Source organism: Tasmannia lanceolata, unplaced genomic scaffold, assembly GCF_043159265.1.
Source record: "Tasmannia lanceolata isolate RefF3 unplaced genomic scaffold, GAP_Taslan_0.1 ptg000008l, whole genome shotgun sequence".
NCBI lineage: Eukaryota > Viridiplantae > Streptophyta > Magnoliopsida > Canellales > Winteraceae > Tasmannia > Tasmannia lanceolata.
The window spans coordinates 10,045,351-10,064,346 of NW_027518685.1; the positions used below are offsets into that span (position 1 = coordinate 10,045,351).

General features: G+C 37.4%; 2 protein-coding genes across 3 annotated transcripts; one reads left to right on the top strand and one right to left on the bottom strand.

The window, feature by feature from the left end:
• Positions 1-484: 484 nt before the first annotated feature.
• Positions 485-10,732, bottom strand: LOC143884300 (alpha/beta-Hydrolases superfamily protein). Of its 2 annotated transcripts, none has more exons than XM_077387798.1 (8): positions 10,058-10,732; positions 7,909-7,953; positions 7,596-7,743; positions 7,308-7,377; positions 7,091-7,139; positions 6,645-6,742; positions 1,888-2,023; positions 485-840 (listed from the first exon to the last, which is right to left on the bottom strand). In XM_077387798.1, the coding sequence occupies exons 1-8, from the start codon at positions 10,427-10,429 to the stop codon at positions 682-684; spliced, it is 1,077 nt and encodes a 358-aa protein (XP_077243913.1). In that variant the 5' UTR covers positions 10,430-10,732; the 3' UTR covers positions 485-681. The 2 variants fall into 2 exon arrangements, with proteins under 2 accessions (XP_077243913.1, XP_077243912.1); XM_077387797.1 differs by having other exon boundaries at positions 7,308-7,395.
• Positions 10,733-16,230: 5,498 nt separating this feature from the next.
• LOC143882686 (transcription factor BEE 3-like) lies at positions 16,231-18,679 on the top strand. Its single transcript, XM_077386135.1, has 6 exons — positions 16,231-16,729; positions 16,839-16,958; positions 17,087-17,152; positions 17,261-17,329; positions 17,421-17,489; positions 18,431-18,679. The coding sequence occupies exons 1-6, from the start codon at positions 16,337-16,339 to the stop codon at positions 18,524-18,526; spliced, it is 813 nt and encodes a 270-aa protein (XP_077242250.1). The 5' UTR covers positions 16,231-16,336; the 3' UTR covers positions 18,527-18,679.
• Positions 18,680-18,996: the final 317 nt, after the last annotated feature.

The following is an 18,996-nucleotide window of genomic DNA, read 5'->3' on the forward strand; positions in this document are numbered from 1 at the left end:
ATACAAGGAATTTCTAGAAACTTTTCAAGGCAATTTCCAGAGATGTAATCAAGATGCGAATAGACAATGCGAAGGATAAATACTACAAAGTAGATGAATATGTAAAAAGGAAAAGGGTATGTTCAGCAAAATCTTGATTGAAATGGTCATTGACAAGGACCCCCTCTGGTCCATTAAATATATTGGCAAGAGCTTCAACCTTAGGTTTTTGACTTGAGGCTAAAAGTGTCACATCAATTCAGAGAAGCTAACAAATTTGCTGACTCTTTGGCACATGTTGCCTGGAAAAGAAAAGAGAATCATACATACTGGTAGTGGAACTGTGGAAGGACCATCCTAGAAGTTCCAGGGGCACCCTAAAGACCACTCGCATACATATAATGCAGGTCTCCTGTCTGCATCTAAAGGCATGCTTTCTCAACCCACAAAGTAAACTGAACCTTGTCACAGTTTAAGACTTCAGTTTCTCCCAAATGTCAAAAAGTAATAATTAGAAAGGACAAATATATAAAAATTAAATCACCATTCCTCTAGTTTTCATGCTTGACTTCACGTTGGTAGTCTGCACAATTCTTTGAAGTTATGCATTTCAAGAACAATTAAGATTTGCAGATTCCATATGCACAGGAAAGCATATGAGATTAAGCATCAGAGGGCATTAGGATTTTTTTATTGAAGAAATCAGTATATGTTTTGTTTGTCCAAACCTTTTAACCATGACAAAATTACTAGTGCTCCTTTCTCCCAGGAGGTATCCAGCATCATATCATGAGCAACTCCTTCCACGCAGACCGGTTGCACCCCATAAAAATGGGCAGTTTCGCTAAGCCCTTCACCATCCTACAATTTCGAAACATCAGATGTCAAAGTAGACCGTGGTTTGATGACCCATTTGTACATGAGTGAGAACTGAGAAGCCAAATATATACGTACGTTTATATCTATGAATCCCTGACAGCTAATAGTAAACATTTTGTTTGAATGGTAACTTCACTAATAGTAAACATTTAGACAAGATTTAGATAGAATCAGTAAATGTAACAACCTTGAAGAAGTGCAAGGCTTGGTAACAAGTAGAGAACAAAGTCATCTACAGTATAGTACAATTCACAAGTATAGGGTATTTAGAAATGCCTGGATCTTCAACGCCTTCTATTAAGTAACAGGTCCTTCATCACCTTAACATCGTTGAAGTTGCAAGGAAAAATGAAAAAAATAAATTCCATTTGTGTTGATTCCTGTGCTGCGGCATTATGTAAAACGTGTATAAAAGGTAGAAATAAGATAATAAATGAATTGATATACTCTCTTGGTACCGTCGTTCCTCTACTTAAACCAAATTGGATCCTCAAAATAGAGACTAGACCATTCTTCCCAAGCTTTGGTAATATTATGATAATCTGCATCAAGACCATGAATGCTTACTTGTTTTTCCTTCCCCTCATTTAATAAGAATCAAGACTCCAAATTCATTTAATTTAACACTTCGATATTTTATGTTGAATGATTAGGCCAGGGGTAAGAAGATTGATCTAAACACGTGCATAAACATGTGCATCATACAATACCCAGAAGAATGACCGAAGGATTCATGTCTCATGCAGAGTGGGTCAGTATGATAAAAGAAAAGGCTAAATATTGAAAAAGTAACTCATGATCGAATACCACATGTTCATATTTGATGTGATTTTTTTCACGTTGGCAGTCTATGTTCATCAAGTTTTAATTGTTCCACCAATTTATGCTCTGTATTCTTCCCAGCCTGAGTTTGTATTTTAGTAATAAAGGTGGAACATAATTCAAATCCTCTAACAATGTGACAGTTTGTTATAACATATCATCAATGAAAGAAGAAAGACTAGACAGGAGAATCAGACCAATGCTCACCACTATAAAGTCATCAGTTGCTCCCAATACAAGTACTTCTATAAAATTTCTTGGTACTGAAGGCGGCAATGATGCATTAAGGGTCTTCAGATCAAACAATGGCATCCTTGAACTTTCTTTCATTAGCTCCTGATAACTGTAAAAAGATGAACAGAAGTTTCAGCAAGCTTTACGTTCCAGACTGCAGTCCCATTCAGAAAACATTCGCTTCCTTGCCATTTTTTATTCTATGGACAAATTATAAAGTCACTATTCATAAACGGGTATCATTCTTCTTGATCCACCCAATGAAAAAATAAGAACGCAATAAAACAAGCCAATGGAGAAAAAGGAAATATGACATTAACGAAAATAAGGAAAAAATGAAAATTACTCTGGTTCCACTTCAAACAATGTAATCGAACCATTCAGAAAAAATGATGCAGCATGACCTTCCAAGTAGGAGAATAAGAACAATAAAATAGGAAAATACAACAATTGTGGTTATCATTTTTTTTTTATTTGATCATTCATTTTATCAGAGCCAATGTTCTTAACAATGTCCACAACTCATACTAGACTTGTAACCTCCATAAAAGTGGATGACGAAGCTGACGAAAGAAAGTCAATCAATCACCTTAAACAATCATAGCTGGATATTGATAAGGCAGCCTGGAACAACAATGCTCCAAAATTTTATTTCTATGTATAATAATACAAGGGAGATCCTTCTTGGTACAATTGTTTGATATGGAATTCATGATCTATCTCTTGGCCATCAATTATAGCTCCCTTTTCATTATGTAAGCAACAATATATAGGGTGTTGTGAAGACTGAAAACAGTCCATCTAGGGTTCAATGAAAATGCAAACTAACAGAGAAATTAGATAAAAAGCACAATCGAGAACACAAGATATTTACATGGTTCGTCATGTGTGACTGTGTCCACGAGCGAAAACGATCCAATAGCTTCCACTGTAGGCAAAGATTATAAACTACAAGTTACACAAAAGGTCTGCAACCAAGACCTTATATAGAATCCCAATCATAATCCCAATGCAACAGCTTTACCCAGACATGGAAATTATAGATTCCCACATGAAAAAGTACCCCCTATTTTGTGCTCTGAGGGTGCTACCCCCAAGTACCCTGCCTGGGACATTGGTTGAGATGTCATATGGGGTAGGGGTGTTCAATCGGTTAAAACAGAACTGAACGAACTGAAAATAACCGAACCGAAAATTTTCGGTTACCTAAAAATTTAAACCGAAACCGAAACCAAATTACTGGATAACCGAAAAGAACCGACACCGAAAAATACGGTTCGGTTTTCGGTTAGTTCGGTAAAAACCGAATCCAGAGTTGTAAAAAACAACTTTTTACAAGCCGATTGCCGCTATATGTGATTCAGAGTTGTAAAAACTAAAAAAAAAACTTTTTACAACAGATCCGATTACATCTGGTTGTTTGGATACAAGGATTTTAGAATCCAGAGTTGTAAAAAACAACTTTTTACAGAGTTGTAAATCCAGAGTTCTAAGAAGGCAAGAAGCCAAGAAGAACAAATACAACAACATGTGGTTTTAAATTTTGACCGAAATTTCGGAGTCCGACACCGAAATGGTAAAAAATTTCGGAACGAAATTTCGGAATTTCATTTTTCCCGAAATTTGAGCAAAAAATCTGGTTTTGTAAAAATTAATTAATATTTCACCAAAATTTCGACCGAAATTAATGAATTTCGGTCGAAACTTCAGAAATTTCGGTAATTTCGCCCGTATTAAATTAATATTAAAGCGAATTTCAAAAAGAAATTTCGATCGGCCGAAATTTTCACCGAATGTAATTCCGACAGTACTTGATTTCAACCGAAATTTCAGAAATTTGAGGGTCCGAAACCGAAATTTTAAACCTTGACAACACATGAACAGACACGAGAAAAAAAAAGAATGAAAATAGAACTAGGGTTTTATTGGGTGTATTACCTGAGATAGAGAGACCAAAGATTCAAAGATTGAGAGAGAAAAACTCGGATTAAGAGGAAAAAAACCCAAAACCTGAAAAAACCCAAATCGTGGATTTTTGGTTGTCACTGCCCGCTGGCTGTCGGAGCTCGGAGTTGGAGTGGAGGTCACCGGTGAGGCGGAGATGGGGTCGCCGGAGTCGGAGAGGCGTCGGAAGACTCTGAACAAATCCAAAACTGAAAACCCTAGAGGAGAAGATAAGAGAAGAGAGAATAGAGAAGGGGAAAATAAAAAACCCTAGCTAACGAAAGGGTTTTTCGATTTTGATTTTTGAGTTAAAATAAAACTGTTGTTTTTTTACTCGGGATAGCCCCTTGTCTTGTCTTTTTCTCTAGTGTAGGGTTGCCTAAGTAAAAACAAAGGGGCTGGTTATATCATCTTCCTTTAAAAATTAAAAGACGTAACGGTTTTTCCTAATTTCGGTTTTTTCGGTTAAACCAAATTTTTTTTGTTTGGAACGGAAACTGAAACCGAAAACCGCTATTTTGCTACCTTCAAAACCTAAACCGAACTGTTATACCCCATAACTGAACCGAATTAACCGAACCAATTCGGTTCGGTCGGTTAATTCGGTTTCAACCGATTAATGCACAGCCCTAAGATGGGGGACCTTCAGGCCCACATTTGTAATCGTGGAGGCATAGGAATATGCATGTGATAGAGTTCAAGAAATAAATATAACAAGATCCTTCCTAATTTAATGGTTTAAACTCATTAACAAAAACTTTACTGGTGTCTCTTGGATAAACGACCTCCCTAACAAAGCTAAACATACATCCAACTATTTGCACGTGCCAATCCTTCCCAATTTAATGGTTTAAACTCATCAACAAAAACTTTACTGGAGTCTCTTAGATAAATGACCTCAACATCAATACATAAGAAGACCCCCACAACAAGACTAAACATACATGCAACTATTTGCACGTGCATCCTTCCCATTTTAATGATTTAAACTCATCAACAAAAACTTTACTGGAGTCTCTTAGATAAATGACCTCAACATCAATACATAAGAAGACCCTATAAATAAACTAAACATACATGCAACTATTTGCACGTGCCAATCCCACCCCTAGGTGGTCTTTACCCTGAGTCGAGGCAAGCCAGTTTGGCGGTTTGGCCTAGGCAATTGCCTCGAAACTGAGGCAAGTACCTGGATCTAGGATGGCTAGCAATAGACCTCTGCGTGGGCACCTTGGCAGCAACCCTTGTCAACAAAGTCTTGGAACCCCTTTTCTTCACATGCAAAAAGGGAATGCAAATTGAAATTACCTATACAATAGTACCATCTAGATTTAATAGTATCAAACTTGACCTAGAGATCTTCTTTAGTAATTGGATCATTGCACCCATATATGGAAGCAAATGCCCAACAGAAACCACATAATATCCAAGACTGCTTCCCCTTAAAGCCAAAGTAGGCTCCCAAATTAATAGAAAACCCCCAGCCAATCCAATAGAATATAGGCGGATCAAAATACAACTCCTTGCCCCCAAACAAAGTCACCACTAGTTTATTTGTACAGTCTAACTTCATTTCCTGGATTGTCACAATGTCCGCTTTTTGCTTAATCACTCCATCGCTGCGCTTTTTTCTAATGCCACCACCCCTCACGCTCCACATAATTGAATCCATCTGAATACAGTAGATACACTTATCTCACACCTACCCCTCCTCTTCAATCATATGCTCATAATCTAACTAGCTTTCTTGTCATATTTGACCAAGGGTCTGTTTGGTTGCACAAAAGGCGGGCTTTCCTAGGGATTTACTAAGGTTCTGGTGCCACGTCATCAAAACACCATGTTTTGTTTTCTAACTTTATGATCAACACCATGTTTTCTTTTCTAACTTTATGATCCCCTTGACTCATCATCCTCTCTATCATGATTTAAAGCCGTAATGTATGTATTGATGCCCCTTAAGTCAACTACTGAATGGTCTAGAGATGAAAATCATTTGGTCTTTGTTTTCAATGATATGTGCCTTTCTTTTCTTTTTCTGTCTTTCAAATGTTTCCTATTAACTTTCCATATTTTAGGATATTCTGTACTCAAATAGTTACCATTTATTAAAAAATTTAGTCTACAATTAGAATAGTTTATAAGGTGTCATGCGCAACAACTAGCCATGTCCAACACTGACGCGTGCTTGTGTCCAAGTTACATAACTGGATCCATGAATATTTTTCCCTACTTCATAATCTGTTTTTTACCTATTTAATATATCGAAAAATAGCCAAACTATTGTTTTTCCACAGAACAACTACTGTTAGTTTTAACGAGCATCGCGAAACATTATGCTAACAACTCAGCAAACCATTCCTTGGATACAACATAAAGAAGCATGGCACTAACAGGTTATTCAGGACATTCCTCCAGATGTAGCATAAAGATAACATGATACCTACAGCTCACTTGTGAACTTACCAGAGAGGGAAAGAATGTCAGACAATTATTGACACCTCCAAACTAATGCAGACAAAATTTTAATTAACCAATATCAGTGTTTCAAAATGCAGCTGCAAGACAGAATGCTACCAAAGAAAATCCCAGTCAACTCAAACAGTACGGCCAAATACTCAGTCGATGCAATCATAACTCAGGAGAGTGAAAGGAGTTTTGGTTGACTTGGTAGGGAAGAGGACTCGGACACGGTAAAATCCTGAGTCAACAATTGGTTTTGAAACAGTAAACAATAATATCTGTTCATTTTAAATGATAGAAAAGGAAAGCCTTCAAGGACGAACCTCTGGACAAGATGGTCTTCCATTCCTGCTGAGAAAAATGTTTCCTTACAAAGGGGCAAAGAAGTTGCAAATGCTTTCGCAGCCAAGCTAAGTGTCACCTGGTAAAGAGTTAAAATATCAATAAGGAAAAACTACATTTCAATGTCCGCTTCTGGAATTCAGGAGAAACACAATAAGATAATATATATGGATTTGGTTTCAAAAAATTTGAATAATTTTTTTATTTTATGTTGAAATCAAATGAGAAGTTCAAATAAACTACAGCATCTAACATAATGATGGTGATCAATGATTACTGATAAATAATTTTGCTCCCATTTCTCCTGCTAGGAAGAGTACAAATAGTTGCATGGTAAGCCAGTTTTCCAGTAGTTATTATCTTCCCATCAAGAAAATAAAATGACTTCAATATAAAATTGAATTAGTTGAAATAATGAAACAAATACCTTGAAAGCAGCAATAGGTTTGGTCAACAGATACCGCCATACTAAACCACTAAGCCAAAGTAAAACAAAATGCATTAGTGGTGGTGTGTGTGTGTGTGTGTGTGTGGGGGGGGGGGGGGGGGGGGTGGCGGCGCGGGGGGAGGGCAGGTGGGAGTGGACGAAGGGGCAATCACATTCATTAAAAAACCACTAAATCCTACACTATATAGGGAGTCACCTATTCCCTGAAGGAGGTACTGAACAGACAAGGACAGCTCCAGCAAGTGTTGGGTGTGAATTATCCTTCTCCGCAATTGACAAAAACCCTTTATGCATACAAGAACAAAACACAAAGTGAAAAAGACAATCATACAACGTGAAGTCATTTTATGAAGTTGGTTCAGAAACCAAGCAAAAGCCATATTGCCACAATATGGGTGGACAATAGCAGTACAGGTACATTACCAAAAGAGTTACCAGACATTGTAAATCAAACCAAGAACAATTATTTGAAACACTAACCCACCATAACTAGATGGTTTGTGTGAGAGATCTTGAGACGTCATATTTGAGATGTAAGACTGAACAATAAGTCCTCCAAATGAATGTCCAAGTAAGACTGGTGGTACCCTAACTTCTTTCCTTATGAAGTCAGCTACATCAGTTGTGTGCGTCTACTGCATAATATATGAATGGTTATTAAGTGCAATGCATTCAGTGATGAAAACCTACTATTTTTGGAAAAATATAAAATAACGAGAAAACCATCCAACTAGAAGCAACAAGGGAAGTTACTGCCAAAAGCCACAATTCAAGATAGCAAAAGGACGGGATAATACCTGAAGAGTACCAGATGCTGGGCCCATTGGTGTATCACTTTCACCCTGACCATGCAAGAAATTAACGTTAAAATATGCAGCATCTTTGCAATTATAGTTTGTAAACAAGAATATTAGCTAAGACTAGTGCTTACACTAGGCATCACTATTAACTTCCTTGTATCGTAAATTTGACACCTAAAACTCAGCATGCAAGTTAGTTATGATTATTCTGTAAGAAAGCATCAGTTTGCAGAGGAGCTACAGAAAATGTCACCTAGAGTAGGAACTGAATAGAATAATCCAATTTGTTAATCACTGTTTCCATGATGTAATCTTCAACAATTTTTAAGAAACTCGTACTTGATTAAGAACTCACACAAGGCAAAAGTAGGTTAACTTGGGTGAGTCAATGGTGAGATTTTATTCACCCAGGTGGGTCAAACAAGTTTTGGTTTGACTCAGTGGAACAGAAATGAGTAGTCTCAGGTGAGTCACTGATTGACCCAGTGAGTTTTTAAAATTTTACCTTGAAATATTTTTAACAATTAAGAGTAGAATATTATATTTGATAAAATAATCTGGAGTATTTTCCAACCTCAGCCTTTTGAGTTGTCTCGAGTGAGTCAGCGATTGACCCAGAGAGTTTTTAAAATTTTACCTTGAAATACTTTTAACAGTTAAGAGTAGAAGAATATATTTGATAAAATAATCAAGAGCAGTTTCCAAAAACTCAGCCTTTTGAATAAGATTTCATGCACAGATATTGAATTGCAAGGAGCTGGATACCTACAACTAGAAGCAACTCACAATGAGGAGGCAACTCTGGTTTGCACATCCCAGAAAATTTGCATAAACCTTAAGGTCTTCATCTTGGTGTTAATATTAAGTCATTTGGTATTCTTCCATTACTCTTTTGGCCAAGATACACACAAAGTGAGAGACATTACTATGAATACTGTTAATTGCATTGAGAGAAATGCTACAAATCTTCAATGTATTGAAGGCAGTAATAAGGAGGCATGCCTTTCCATCTGTGTTGCATGGGTATGGGTACAAGTGTCGAACTCCAACACGAATACTGAATGTCAAATTCGGTAAACCTCAAGGAAAAGGATTCATGGATTAGACAATATATTTTAATCAATTCTAAAAATTAATATTTTATATATTAGGGAAATGATAAATCCAACCCTTTTCATTACTTGGGACACCCAGCTAGAGTGTATCTATGACTGCAAAGGGGCTGCAACAAAAATCTTATAGTATTTATAATATGAGCAATAGTGCATCCAAGTTGAACCTTTCATCACTTCAAGGATCACTGCTATTATGCTGCCTTGTATAATACAAAGCACATTGCGGCATAGCACGACTAGTTCTCAATCAAGATAAGTATGTTCCTTCTAACATATCCTACTAAACCCCCAGCCCCAACCTTCCCTAGATTACCTTTAGCAGCCACATCAAAGTAGAGATTTAGCCTATCCCCTAACAGTTTGTTCCATATAATTGAATCAATTAACTGTACTATAATGATCTCGATTTTGCTTAATTCACATCAAGTATCTTTAAATTGTATGGTTGAAGTCCTTAATTTTAGACTAGCTTAACAACTAGGTCAGGATCAATTCTCTTCTCTTCCAACAAAAATAAATTTCATTCTTTACATATCATTCAAACAGTGTATAAGAAGATGGATTTTTAAAATTGTTCTATTGTTCCAAATCTAATATTGTAAATAAAACGCATTATTCCCATTCGCATGTCTATTCACCACGAGTTCATCATACTCGTTCATCAAAATTGTTCTATTGCATAATGGGATTTGCAAGTTTACAAGATACCAAACCTAAATCTGGTTCAATCCATTACTCCACACAATGACACCCAGCTGAATTTAATAATACATGAAAACACAAATTGTGAAACAACCAATTACTCCAAAAGCTTAAGCTGTTAGAATAGGTGTTATTTAATCATTTATACTTCAACAAAAAGGCAAGATAATTACTCTTGTTTCTACACTCAAATAAAGAAAAGGTGCCCAGATAAGGGTTAATCAAGCTAAACTAAGAAAACCCCACTAAATTGAAATGGACCTAGAGCATAGAAAATTAGAAATGCAACTACAACAAGTAGGGCAAAAAAGGAAAAGGAGAAAAATTACCTGGCCCAAGAGGCTAATGGCATAGCAATCGTATCCATATCCGGAAAAGAAGGGCATCCAGTGCTCAGCCCAACACCAAGCTGCATGGAAGCTTCCATGGATGAATACAAGAGGTACCTGAGGGGGTTTTGTTGAGCTCTTTTTTCCCCCCTCATCTGGGTCATTTACAAGACCCTTTTGGAAGATCACCTCCATGCTCAAACCAGAGGGAAGATTGTGGAAAAGACGAGACTGCCCTTTGTTCAGCTGGTAGGGGACTCGCATTTTGTGAGACCTGTTGAGGACTGCAACCGGCTTTTTGGTCTTTTGGGGGGGTTTGAATGTCAGAAAGAGAGGAGATTTGGGTTGTGACGAGAGGAGGACAGCAGCCATAGCTGCACTTCACTTGCACACTATTCAGCTCTTCTGGTTTCAGTCGGGAAGTGATATATTCGACCCCTTTTCTTCCCTCTAACAGCCCCCTCTAGTTTATTAATGACTACCTTTTTACACAACAAAGTGCTGACCCAAGGAAGAGAAAGGGAAGAATATATCATGGGAAATGTTATCAGCACTACCATATTTTGATATTTGGACAAACCATCTTGTCTTTTCTCTTCTAACAGGGTCATGAGAGCTCTCGGAGGTTATTACATTTCCCAAACTGATTCATGACATGTGCATTGGGAATATTGGGAGATGATGAATCAATTTGGTGCAGGTCACTTACTAAGTGGTTGGCAAATATCTCACCTGGTATGAGAGGGTAGTTATCTTAAGTGTGTATGTGTGATTGATGGAGACAAGTAACGTTAATCCTGGTCCTTTATATGATAATAAATAGACCTAAAAGATAGGCCATTTTGGAGATGAAAAGTCTCTATGTTGGAGATGAAAAAGTTTCTCCACTGGAGCTGTTGTCCATAAGCAACAACCTGACACCAAAGGAGTGTATATCCCTGAAAATAAGACAAATAAGTTTGTGTTGTAAAAATCCACACCCTAGAAAACACTTGGGTACCTTAGGCTACCGTGAAATTTTTTTTTCCTGAAATATCAGCTTACCCAATGGTAAAGGACGATGGGAGAGGGATAGATAATAGAGGGGATTGAGTGAGGATAGGGCAAGAAAAGCCTGAAAAATCAGGAAACAAAAAACTCTACTCAAAATATGATCGATTTTTTACTTATTTTTGCCACTTCTCACTCGCATATAATCCCATCTCAAATCTCTTTCTTTCTCCCACCTGCCCTACCCCTCTCTCACCATTGGAGACACTAATTTATCATTAAAAAAATCATGGCTGCCAGACATGGCCTTGTTTGGCTTTATGAAACCTAAAGAAATGAGAATCTATATTCATTTCCTTTTACTTGTATATTAGGTGGATCCAAACGGACCATATGGAGAATGCAAATGTTCTCAAGTAAAAAATGATTTACAATTAATTAAGGCCATGTTTGGCAACCATGAATTGTTTTTCTATGGAATATTAGCTTACCCAATAGTGATTGAGGATGGGAGAGGCATGGACCTCAGAGCGCTGACTGAGAGGGTAGGAAAAGGCTGAAAACAAGAGGAAGACAGTCCATTCAAAAATAAGATTTATTTTTTCACTATTTTTTTAGCCAGTTCTCACTCCTCCTCATTCGGACCCTCTCAAGTCTCTCCTTTTCCCACCCTCCTTGTCGCTCTCTCACCACTTGATAAGCTAATGTTCCATGGAAAAACAATTTTGTGGTTGTCAAAAATGTCTCAAGTGTTTCAATGGCATGGGAAAAAAGGTGATTTTTCTCTCTAATAGAAGGATTTTATCCTGGTTAAGGTTAGTGAAACAACAAGAATAGATATGGGTGATTGAGTTTAATGGGTAAGGGGTTATTAGTTTATAGAGGACTAACTCCTAATGATTTACTATATGCCGAATGCCACCTGCAGAAGCTAGGGTCTGCAACCATATCCTAAAGACTCACATATCAGAAGCATCCCTTCTTTTGCACCGCTATTTCCCTTCTTTTCTAACTACTGACATGTCATTTTTTTTTTTCTAAGGGTGAGTGGGGGTGAACAAAACTTGGCTTTCGAACAGTTTGGAGGAAGTTCCTCTAGTACCCTCTAATAGCAAGGGGTGTGGAAATATCAAATCCATGGCTACTTTTTATTTTCAAAAGGATTTGATATTTCCACACCCCTTGCTATTACACTATTAATAGCAAGGGGTCTGGAAGAACTTCCTCCAAACGGATCTGAAGCCAAGTTTTGTTCAGTAGGGGTGGGGGCGATTTTTGGGAATTCGGGTTGAGCTTTTACCATAGAATCGAGTTGGGTTCGGGTTGATTCTGATTCATTTTCTGGCAAAATTAAGCTCTGGCCAAAGTTGTACCCCTAGGCGGGTTTAGGGTGCAGCTGCAGACACTTCATCTACAACTAGCATTGCTCTTAGAATACACGCATACTAATTGGTGCGCCGGTTCTACTTTTCAAAGTAATTTGGCGAAGTCAATTAATTTATTGTGGCTTGTATAAGATTCTCACCCAAGTCACAATCACAATCTCTCAGCCATGCTTCTTTGCCATTCAATGAAACAAAAAGGGTTAACATACTATCTATCTAACATTCCTCTGTAGTGAAAAACGAGCTTTTTAACGATCAAATCTTCCCTTCTCAAACCGTTTTGTATGGCTAAGGGCTCTTCAATTGAACTCGCATTCTAATTCTAGTTATGGACTCAAAAAATCCACAATCACACTCAATCGCCTATTTATGTTATTCAGCATTTATCACGTGGATTTCTTCAAAGATCTCCTAAGGGCCAAGTCTTCAAAGAAGGAACTCTTTAATGAGAGCTTAACTTGGTGTTTTTCCTCGCACGTTTTGTGGGTGTGCACAAGCACGTGCATGTCGTTCATTTTGTAGGTGCGCAAAACAAATGGGTCATGCCATGACTAAGTTGGCATGCACCAAACTTTCTAGCATGCGAATTCTTTGTTTATATGAGGAATGCTAGACTGAAGGGAGCCCTTTCATTTGATTTTTGCAAGGGCTCCCTTCAGTCTAGCATGCCTCTTGTTATATTTATGTCTAGGACTCTCCTCCTATATTGGCCTCTTATGATTCCAATATGGGCTTGAAGGGTCCACAATTGTAATGCCAGTTAGGATATGTTTGGTTTGTCTGTATTTTACATTTCCACGGATCCTTGATCGACTTTTTACATTTACTCCTCTTGTGGGCATGCTCTCAATCTAGTGGGATAATCAACATCATGCATGTACGTGACTCGGATGGTCATCGAGCTTGTTGTTCTAGCGGGTCACCAATGTGATCGACCATGGGTCAAAAGTCGAGATGATTGAACTATATCACTTCAATATATAGCCTACAATTGTAGGGACAAAAGAAGTAGAATGAAAAAAGATGAGAAAATCACATTTAACAGGCATTGGAATTGTTTAATTGCCAGATTTTGATATACAAATATGGGTGCAACTCGGGTCGATTTTTTGGAATTTGGGTTCAGCTTTTAGCACAAAATCGGGTTGGGCTTGGGTTGATTTCAATTCATTTTTTAGCAAAAGCTAAAACAGACCTTGGCTCAAGTTGCACCCCCTAGATATAACTCTTCCACATGGTAGCCTATTAGATCAACGGCACCAACCATAATTCCCATATATACATGTCCAAATCATGAAGATTGCCTTATTAATACTAAAGTTAATGGAGTTTGATTCTGAAAATGAGAAAGGTCAAAATGTGGCAATGAATCCAATGGAGAAGTTATACATCTATTGTGTTAAATACTCTTTAATGAATGACATACCAAATTCTCTTATGCCAATGTCAAACACTCAGACTAAATGAAAGCGGTTTTAAATGTGGGTGGACTTAAAATGAGAAGTAAACCATAGTTCTGAATACCCATTTGAAGAAATCACCGTCCCTTTTTTTGGACTGGATAATGAAGCAGAGACCTAAGCTCTTTTGGAAAAAAGTGGTTATGGGAATGTGAAAAACAATCTCATCCCCACACTCTCATGCTTCCTTTGTGGGCAGAACCATATCTCTGAATATCTTTGAATTCTTGAATTTTTTATGCAAGACCCATAACTTCTTTCTTTCAACTTCTTAGGGTAAATGTAGTCCTTTCAAACTTTGTGGTTAGAATACAATCTAGGATGGACTTTATCCTTTCCTGCCTTCGAGCAGGACAGTTTTTGTTAGCCACAAAAAATATTAGGCACGTGATATCCGCACTAAATTTTTTGATAATGGCGACACTGACTTTGTTTTACACTTTTCTGATTGGATGTTGGTAACAATATATTAGTGAGATCGAGTTTACAAAATGGCCAAGACATTAATTGGCTTGAAAAACCACCTCCAATTAGTGAAAAAAGGCAGTTTATGGTTAAATCATTCAAACCATTTGAACTTCTAATAAATCCTTGGCATATTGAAAAACTTGAAAATTTAGCTGATATTCGCACTACCGTGTTTTGATAATGGGGCGAACTCACCTTGTCTTTTCTTTTTAATTGGCTATTGAGAGCTTTTTGGGAACTGTAATATACCCATTGACACCTAGTTAAAAATAAAAGACAAGTGAGTTCACCCAGTGATCAAAGCATGGTAGTGCGAATATCAGTAGCCTGTTAGTTAACTAACTAACCAAAATTTTGAATCTTTTCAAAGCTTAATAAATATTAAAGCTTAAAACATAATAGTAATTTTATCTTTCGTAATTTCCAGTTAGAATAAAAAGGGCGGCCCAGTGCACGAGGCTCCCGCCATTGCGGGGGGTCTGAGGAGGGCTAGATGTACACAGCCTTACCCCTGCTTTGCAACTAGAATATAATTTTCCAACTAGAATATAACTCATAAAATAGAATTAAAAATCTATACCTCATGTCTCCCTCTCTTCTTCTTTTTTTTTTTCTCTTTTAAAACACCTCCAAAACAGATTTCTGTTCGGAAAAATAAAGACAAAATTGAAAATGACCGTCGATTTGGCCAATTTTCCTTGTTTTTTTTATTTTTTATTTTTTGGTTTTGGAGGGGATTCGAGTTTTCCTCCTTGTTATTATGTGCATGTGTCAAGACAGAGAACGCCATCTTTTTTTACAAAAACAATTTCGGTTTTGCTAGTAGCTCCTTTTCTTATATGTTAGAAATCAGAGGAATGCTAAACTTAGGGGCGTCCTTGCAAAAATAGTATGAAAGGGCGCCCCCATTGGTTGCATACTTGCATGTCATAACAAAGCAATTACTGTTCTTTGACTTTTACATATTATAAATGCATTTTGGTGACGAGTAACCAATGGGGGTGCCCTTCATCCTATTTTTGCAAGGGCACCCGCGAGTTTAGCATTCCGCTATAAATAATATATCCACCTTTTTTGGTCTTTTCCTAAAAAACACTACATTTCCCATCTCTCTTGAAAGGGTTTGAAATGCTGGAAAATGTAAATTATATTATTTTTTGAGATTTGATAGGTACCATCGCAGAAGGCATTTTTCGGAGCAGCTGTTGCATGTGAGAGCGGTCACCTCAGATGAATTTAAGACAAAATTTGAGCCTATGAGGCTGCTTCTCATGCAACAGCCGCTCGGCGAAATGCCTTCTCGATGGTCCCTAGCAAATCCCCTATTTTTTTTATATTCAGCTCACTCTAAAAACTATTTGCCCAGCCATCTTCCTGGACATATTTGAAGAAATGGACCCAACAAGGAAGCAGAAGCACAGAAGCTGGAACTGCCACGTGGCTGTTTTACTGCTTTAGAGTTTAGAATACACATACATGCACAATACCATCCCTATACATACTGTATCTATAGGGAAATGTTATCAGCACTACTGTATTTTGATGAGGGCACTCCTCACTTTATTAAATGTACGGTATGGCCCGCACCATAGGATGATCCAAACCGTCCATTAGATGGGCCACAGCCTAAATAGGTTTTGCTCCAAAAATCATTCCCATAGGTTGATCCTAACCCTCCGATCTGAATGTTAGAGGGTTGACCCTAACTGTCTATTGATTGGAGGGTTAGGAATGGAATTGATTTTTGGGGCACAACCTATTTAGGCTGTGGTCCATTTAATGGACGGTTTGGATCATCTATGGTGCAGGCCATACCGTACTTTTAATAAAGTGAGAGTGCCCTCATCAAAATACTGATAACATTTCCCAACTAAAAACTCCCACATAAATGTCTCCCTCCCCCTTGCCTTATTTAAACACCCTTTGGGCTTTCTCTGTTAGAATTGAACACTCTTCAAGCTCTGCAAATCGAATTCATGGCTTCCTTCTCACAAGATTTTCAGAGCTTCAAACCCTCCCTTTCTTTCTTAGAGATAGATTCAAACATGGAATTAATAACCCATTTTTCAGAGCTAAATTCCAGTGTCACAGAGAACCCCATACAGAGCTTAATGGGTTTCTCCAATGGCAATTTCTTGTCTCAGCAACCCGATTTTCCAGCGTCTTTTGGGGATAATTTTCCGGGTTTTTTCGCTGTGGATTGTCCGAACTCCGCGCTCAATCCTCACTTCATGGCTTCAGTAATTGATGAGAATCAGGCAAATAAGAGGAAGAAGGAGGTGGCAATATCAGAAAGCAGCTCTGGGAATTCTTCAACTCCAGTGTCTGAAACTGTATCAGGGGAAGAAGAGAAGAATAAAAGAAAAAATGTGTGTTTTGCTCTGTTTTTTCACTCTGTTTTGTTTGGTGTATTTTTTTGAGTTTGGCTTATGTTTTTATAGGATTGACGTGATGGGCTTTTTCTTTTATCTTGTTCAGAGCTTAGGGAGGGGGAAGATAGGGAGAAGCAATGAGAAACAAGTGGAGAAACCAAAGGAGGTTATTCATGTCAGGGCAAGAAGAGGACAAGCTACTGATAGCCACAGCCTAGCTGAAAGGGTAAAGCAGTAAATTTCACCTCAATCAGCTTGAAAGAGAGTTAAAAGGGAAACTTAAAATGTATATAGAAAATAGAGTTCATTTTATTGGGACATGTTATTGAACTCTATTGTTCTGATGTGGGTCAGGTAAGAAGAGAGAAAATCAATGAAAGAATGAGGTGCTTGCAAGACCTTGTTCCTGGCTGCTATAAGGTAAGGATTAAACAATATTGAGTTTTTGTGTTAATTATATTGGAGTTTATAATTATTTATATATTTATTTTCTAATATTTTCGCTCATTTGCCGATATTGGATTGTAGACAATGGGAATGGCAGTAATGCTAGATGAGATAATTAATTACGTTCAGTCACTGCAGAATCAGGTCGAGGTGAGTTGAGTCTAGCCGTAGATGGGTTCCTTGTGAAGATTCAAAAATCATTAATATTGAATTCTAAAATTTTACTTTTTTGTTTTTCTAGTTTCTTTCCATGAAGCTCTCAGCAGCCAGTTCATATTACGACTTCAGCTTGGATATGGGAATACCACAGGTAGTCTTATACCCTGCGCCAACTCAATCGACACATATTTAATAACAAATTTGGCTTCGTTAAAACTCGATCGCCTTCGAAAAAACGAAGAGAAGATTCAAAATTCTGTTTTTTATTTAGTCTATATTTCTTTCGACGTAAAATGAGTGTAAAACAAATTTTACGCTCATTTTTCAACTAAAAAATGGGCGTAAAATTCGTTTCAAGCCCATTTTAAGTCAAACGAAAGAGAGCCCTCTTGTAACTTCAAATAGTATGTTAATATGTTCTCCCACTTTTGTTTATATTTTACCTAAAGTGGCTATGTTTTCACCTCCTTTGTCATTTTTCATATATATTTATATTGGATTTGCTTGGGATTTTCGCAAAAAGGCATTTCGCGGCTGGCTGTTACATGAGAAAGCAGCCACACAGGCTCACTCTTCAGCAGATTTTGTCTTATTCATTTAATTCATCTGAGGTAGCTGCTCTCTCATGCAACAGCACAGCTGTGAAATGCCTTTCAACGAAAGTCCCTAGGGAATTACATATTATATAGATACATATATGGGATTTGCTAGGCAATTTCGCATAAAGACATTTCCGCAGCTCACTTTTTCAGGAGAGAACAGCCACATCATATGAATTAAAAGAATAAGGGGGCATGAAAAAATCATTTCCTATACACTGCCTTAGTTTTTTTTTTCTTCCATTTTCAATGATCTTCTATTGATTATGTCATATAATTGTAATAAGGTGGAATGCACCAGATTGTAATTTTTCTTTTTTATTTAATAAAGTCAGTATGGGTCCTACTACCAAATTCCAACTTTTCTACTTAAAAAAGCTTTTGAGGAATTATAACAACCTTTAACAGCTAATAAAAAATGGTTGCCATTATTAAAAATGGAGTGCGAATATAAATTCTGTATGCTAATGACATTGAATGTTTTATGTTGTAGGGGACAGATGCATATGAGGTGCAAGAGGTGGAAAGGGTGATGAGAGAAGGAGGATATGGAGTTCTCACAGGCTTCCACTCGACATTGCCCCTTTGACTCCACTTTTGGCCCTTACTCCCACATCCAAAAACGAATATGAATGTGCCTCCCTCATGCCATACACTCTGCATACGTGCAAACAAAACATGTATCACCCCACACACGTGTGGGCCTCTAACTTACTGATAAATAAGATCCCTTATATTATTAGCTGCCTTTCTTATTAACTTGATTGGTTTCATATTTGTTTCCCTTAAATCGATGAACAGTTTTAAGGTATGAGGGATGTCGGAATGGAAAGAGATTGGATTAGACAATGAGACTTGATTAGGGCTGTCATTTCTTTTACTTTTGGTGTAATCCATAGCCTATCAATGGGTAGTAATAATGTTGCACAGAAAGCCAGGAATTTAAGACATTTAACTGAGCTTACGATAATATCATTAGACTATTTAAAGATAGGAAAGTGACACACTCACCCCCTTTTCTTCCCTTGGCCAGCCTTCCCCTAGTGTATTTAAAATGGG

Excerpts from the sequence above, each read along its gene's own strand:
- LOC143884300 (XM_077387797.1), bottom strand. The coding sequence starts at position 10,429 with ATGGCTGCTGTCCTCCTCTCGTCACAACCCAAATCTCCTCTCTTTCTG. Across the intron at positions 7,954-10,057 it reads CCATTAGCCTCTTGGGCCAG|GGTGAAAGTGATACACCAAT; the intron begins GTAATTTTTCTC and ends TTGCATGGTCAG. Across the intron at positions 2,024-6,644 it reads GAAGACCATCTTGTCCAGAG|TTATCAGGAGCTAATGAAAG; the intron begins GTTCGTCCTTGA and ends ATCTTTTTACAG.
- LOC143882686 (XM_077386135.1), top strand. The coding sequence starts at position 16,337 with ATGGCTTCCTTCTCACAAGATTTTCAGAGCTTCAAACCCTCCCTTTCT. Across the intron at positions 16,730-16,838 it reads AGAAGAATAAAAGAAAAAAT|AGCTTAGGGAGGGGGAAGAT; the intron begins GTGTGTTTTGCT and ends TATCTTGTTCAG. Across the intron at positions 17,490-18,430 it reads TGGATATGGGAATACCACAG|GGGACAGATGCATATGAGGT; the intron begins GTAGTCTTATAC and ends TTTATGTTGTAG.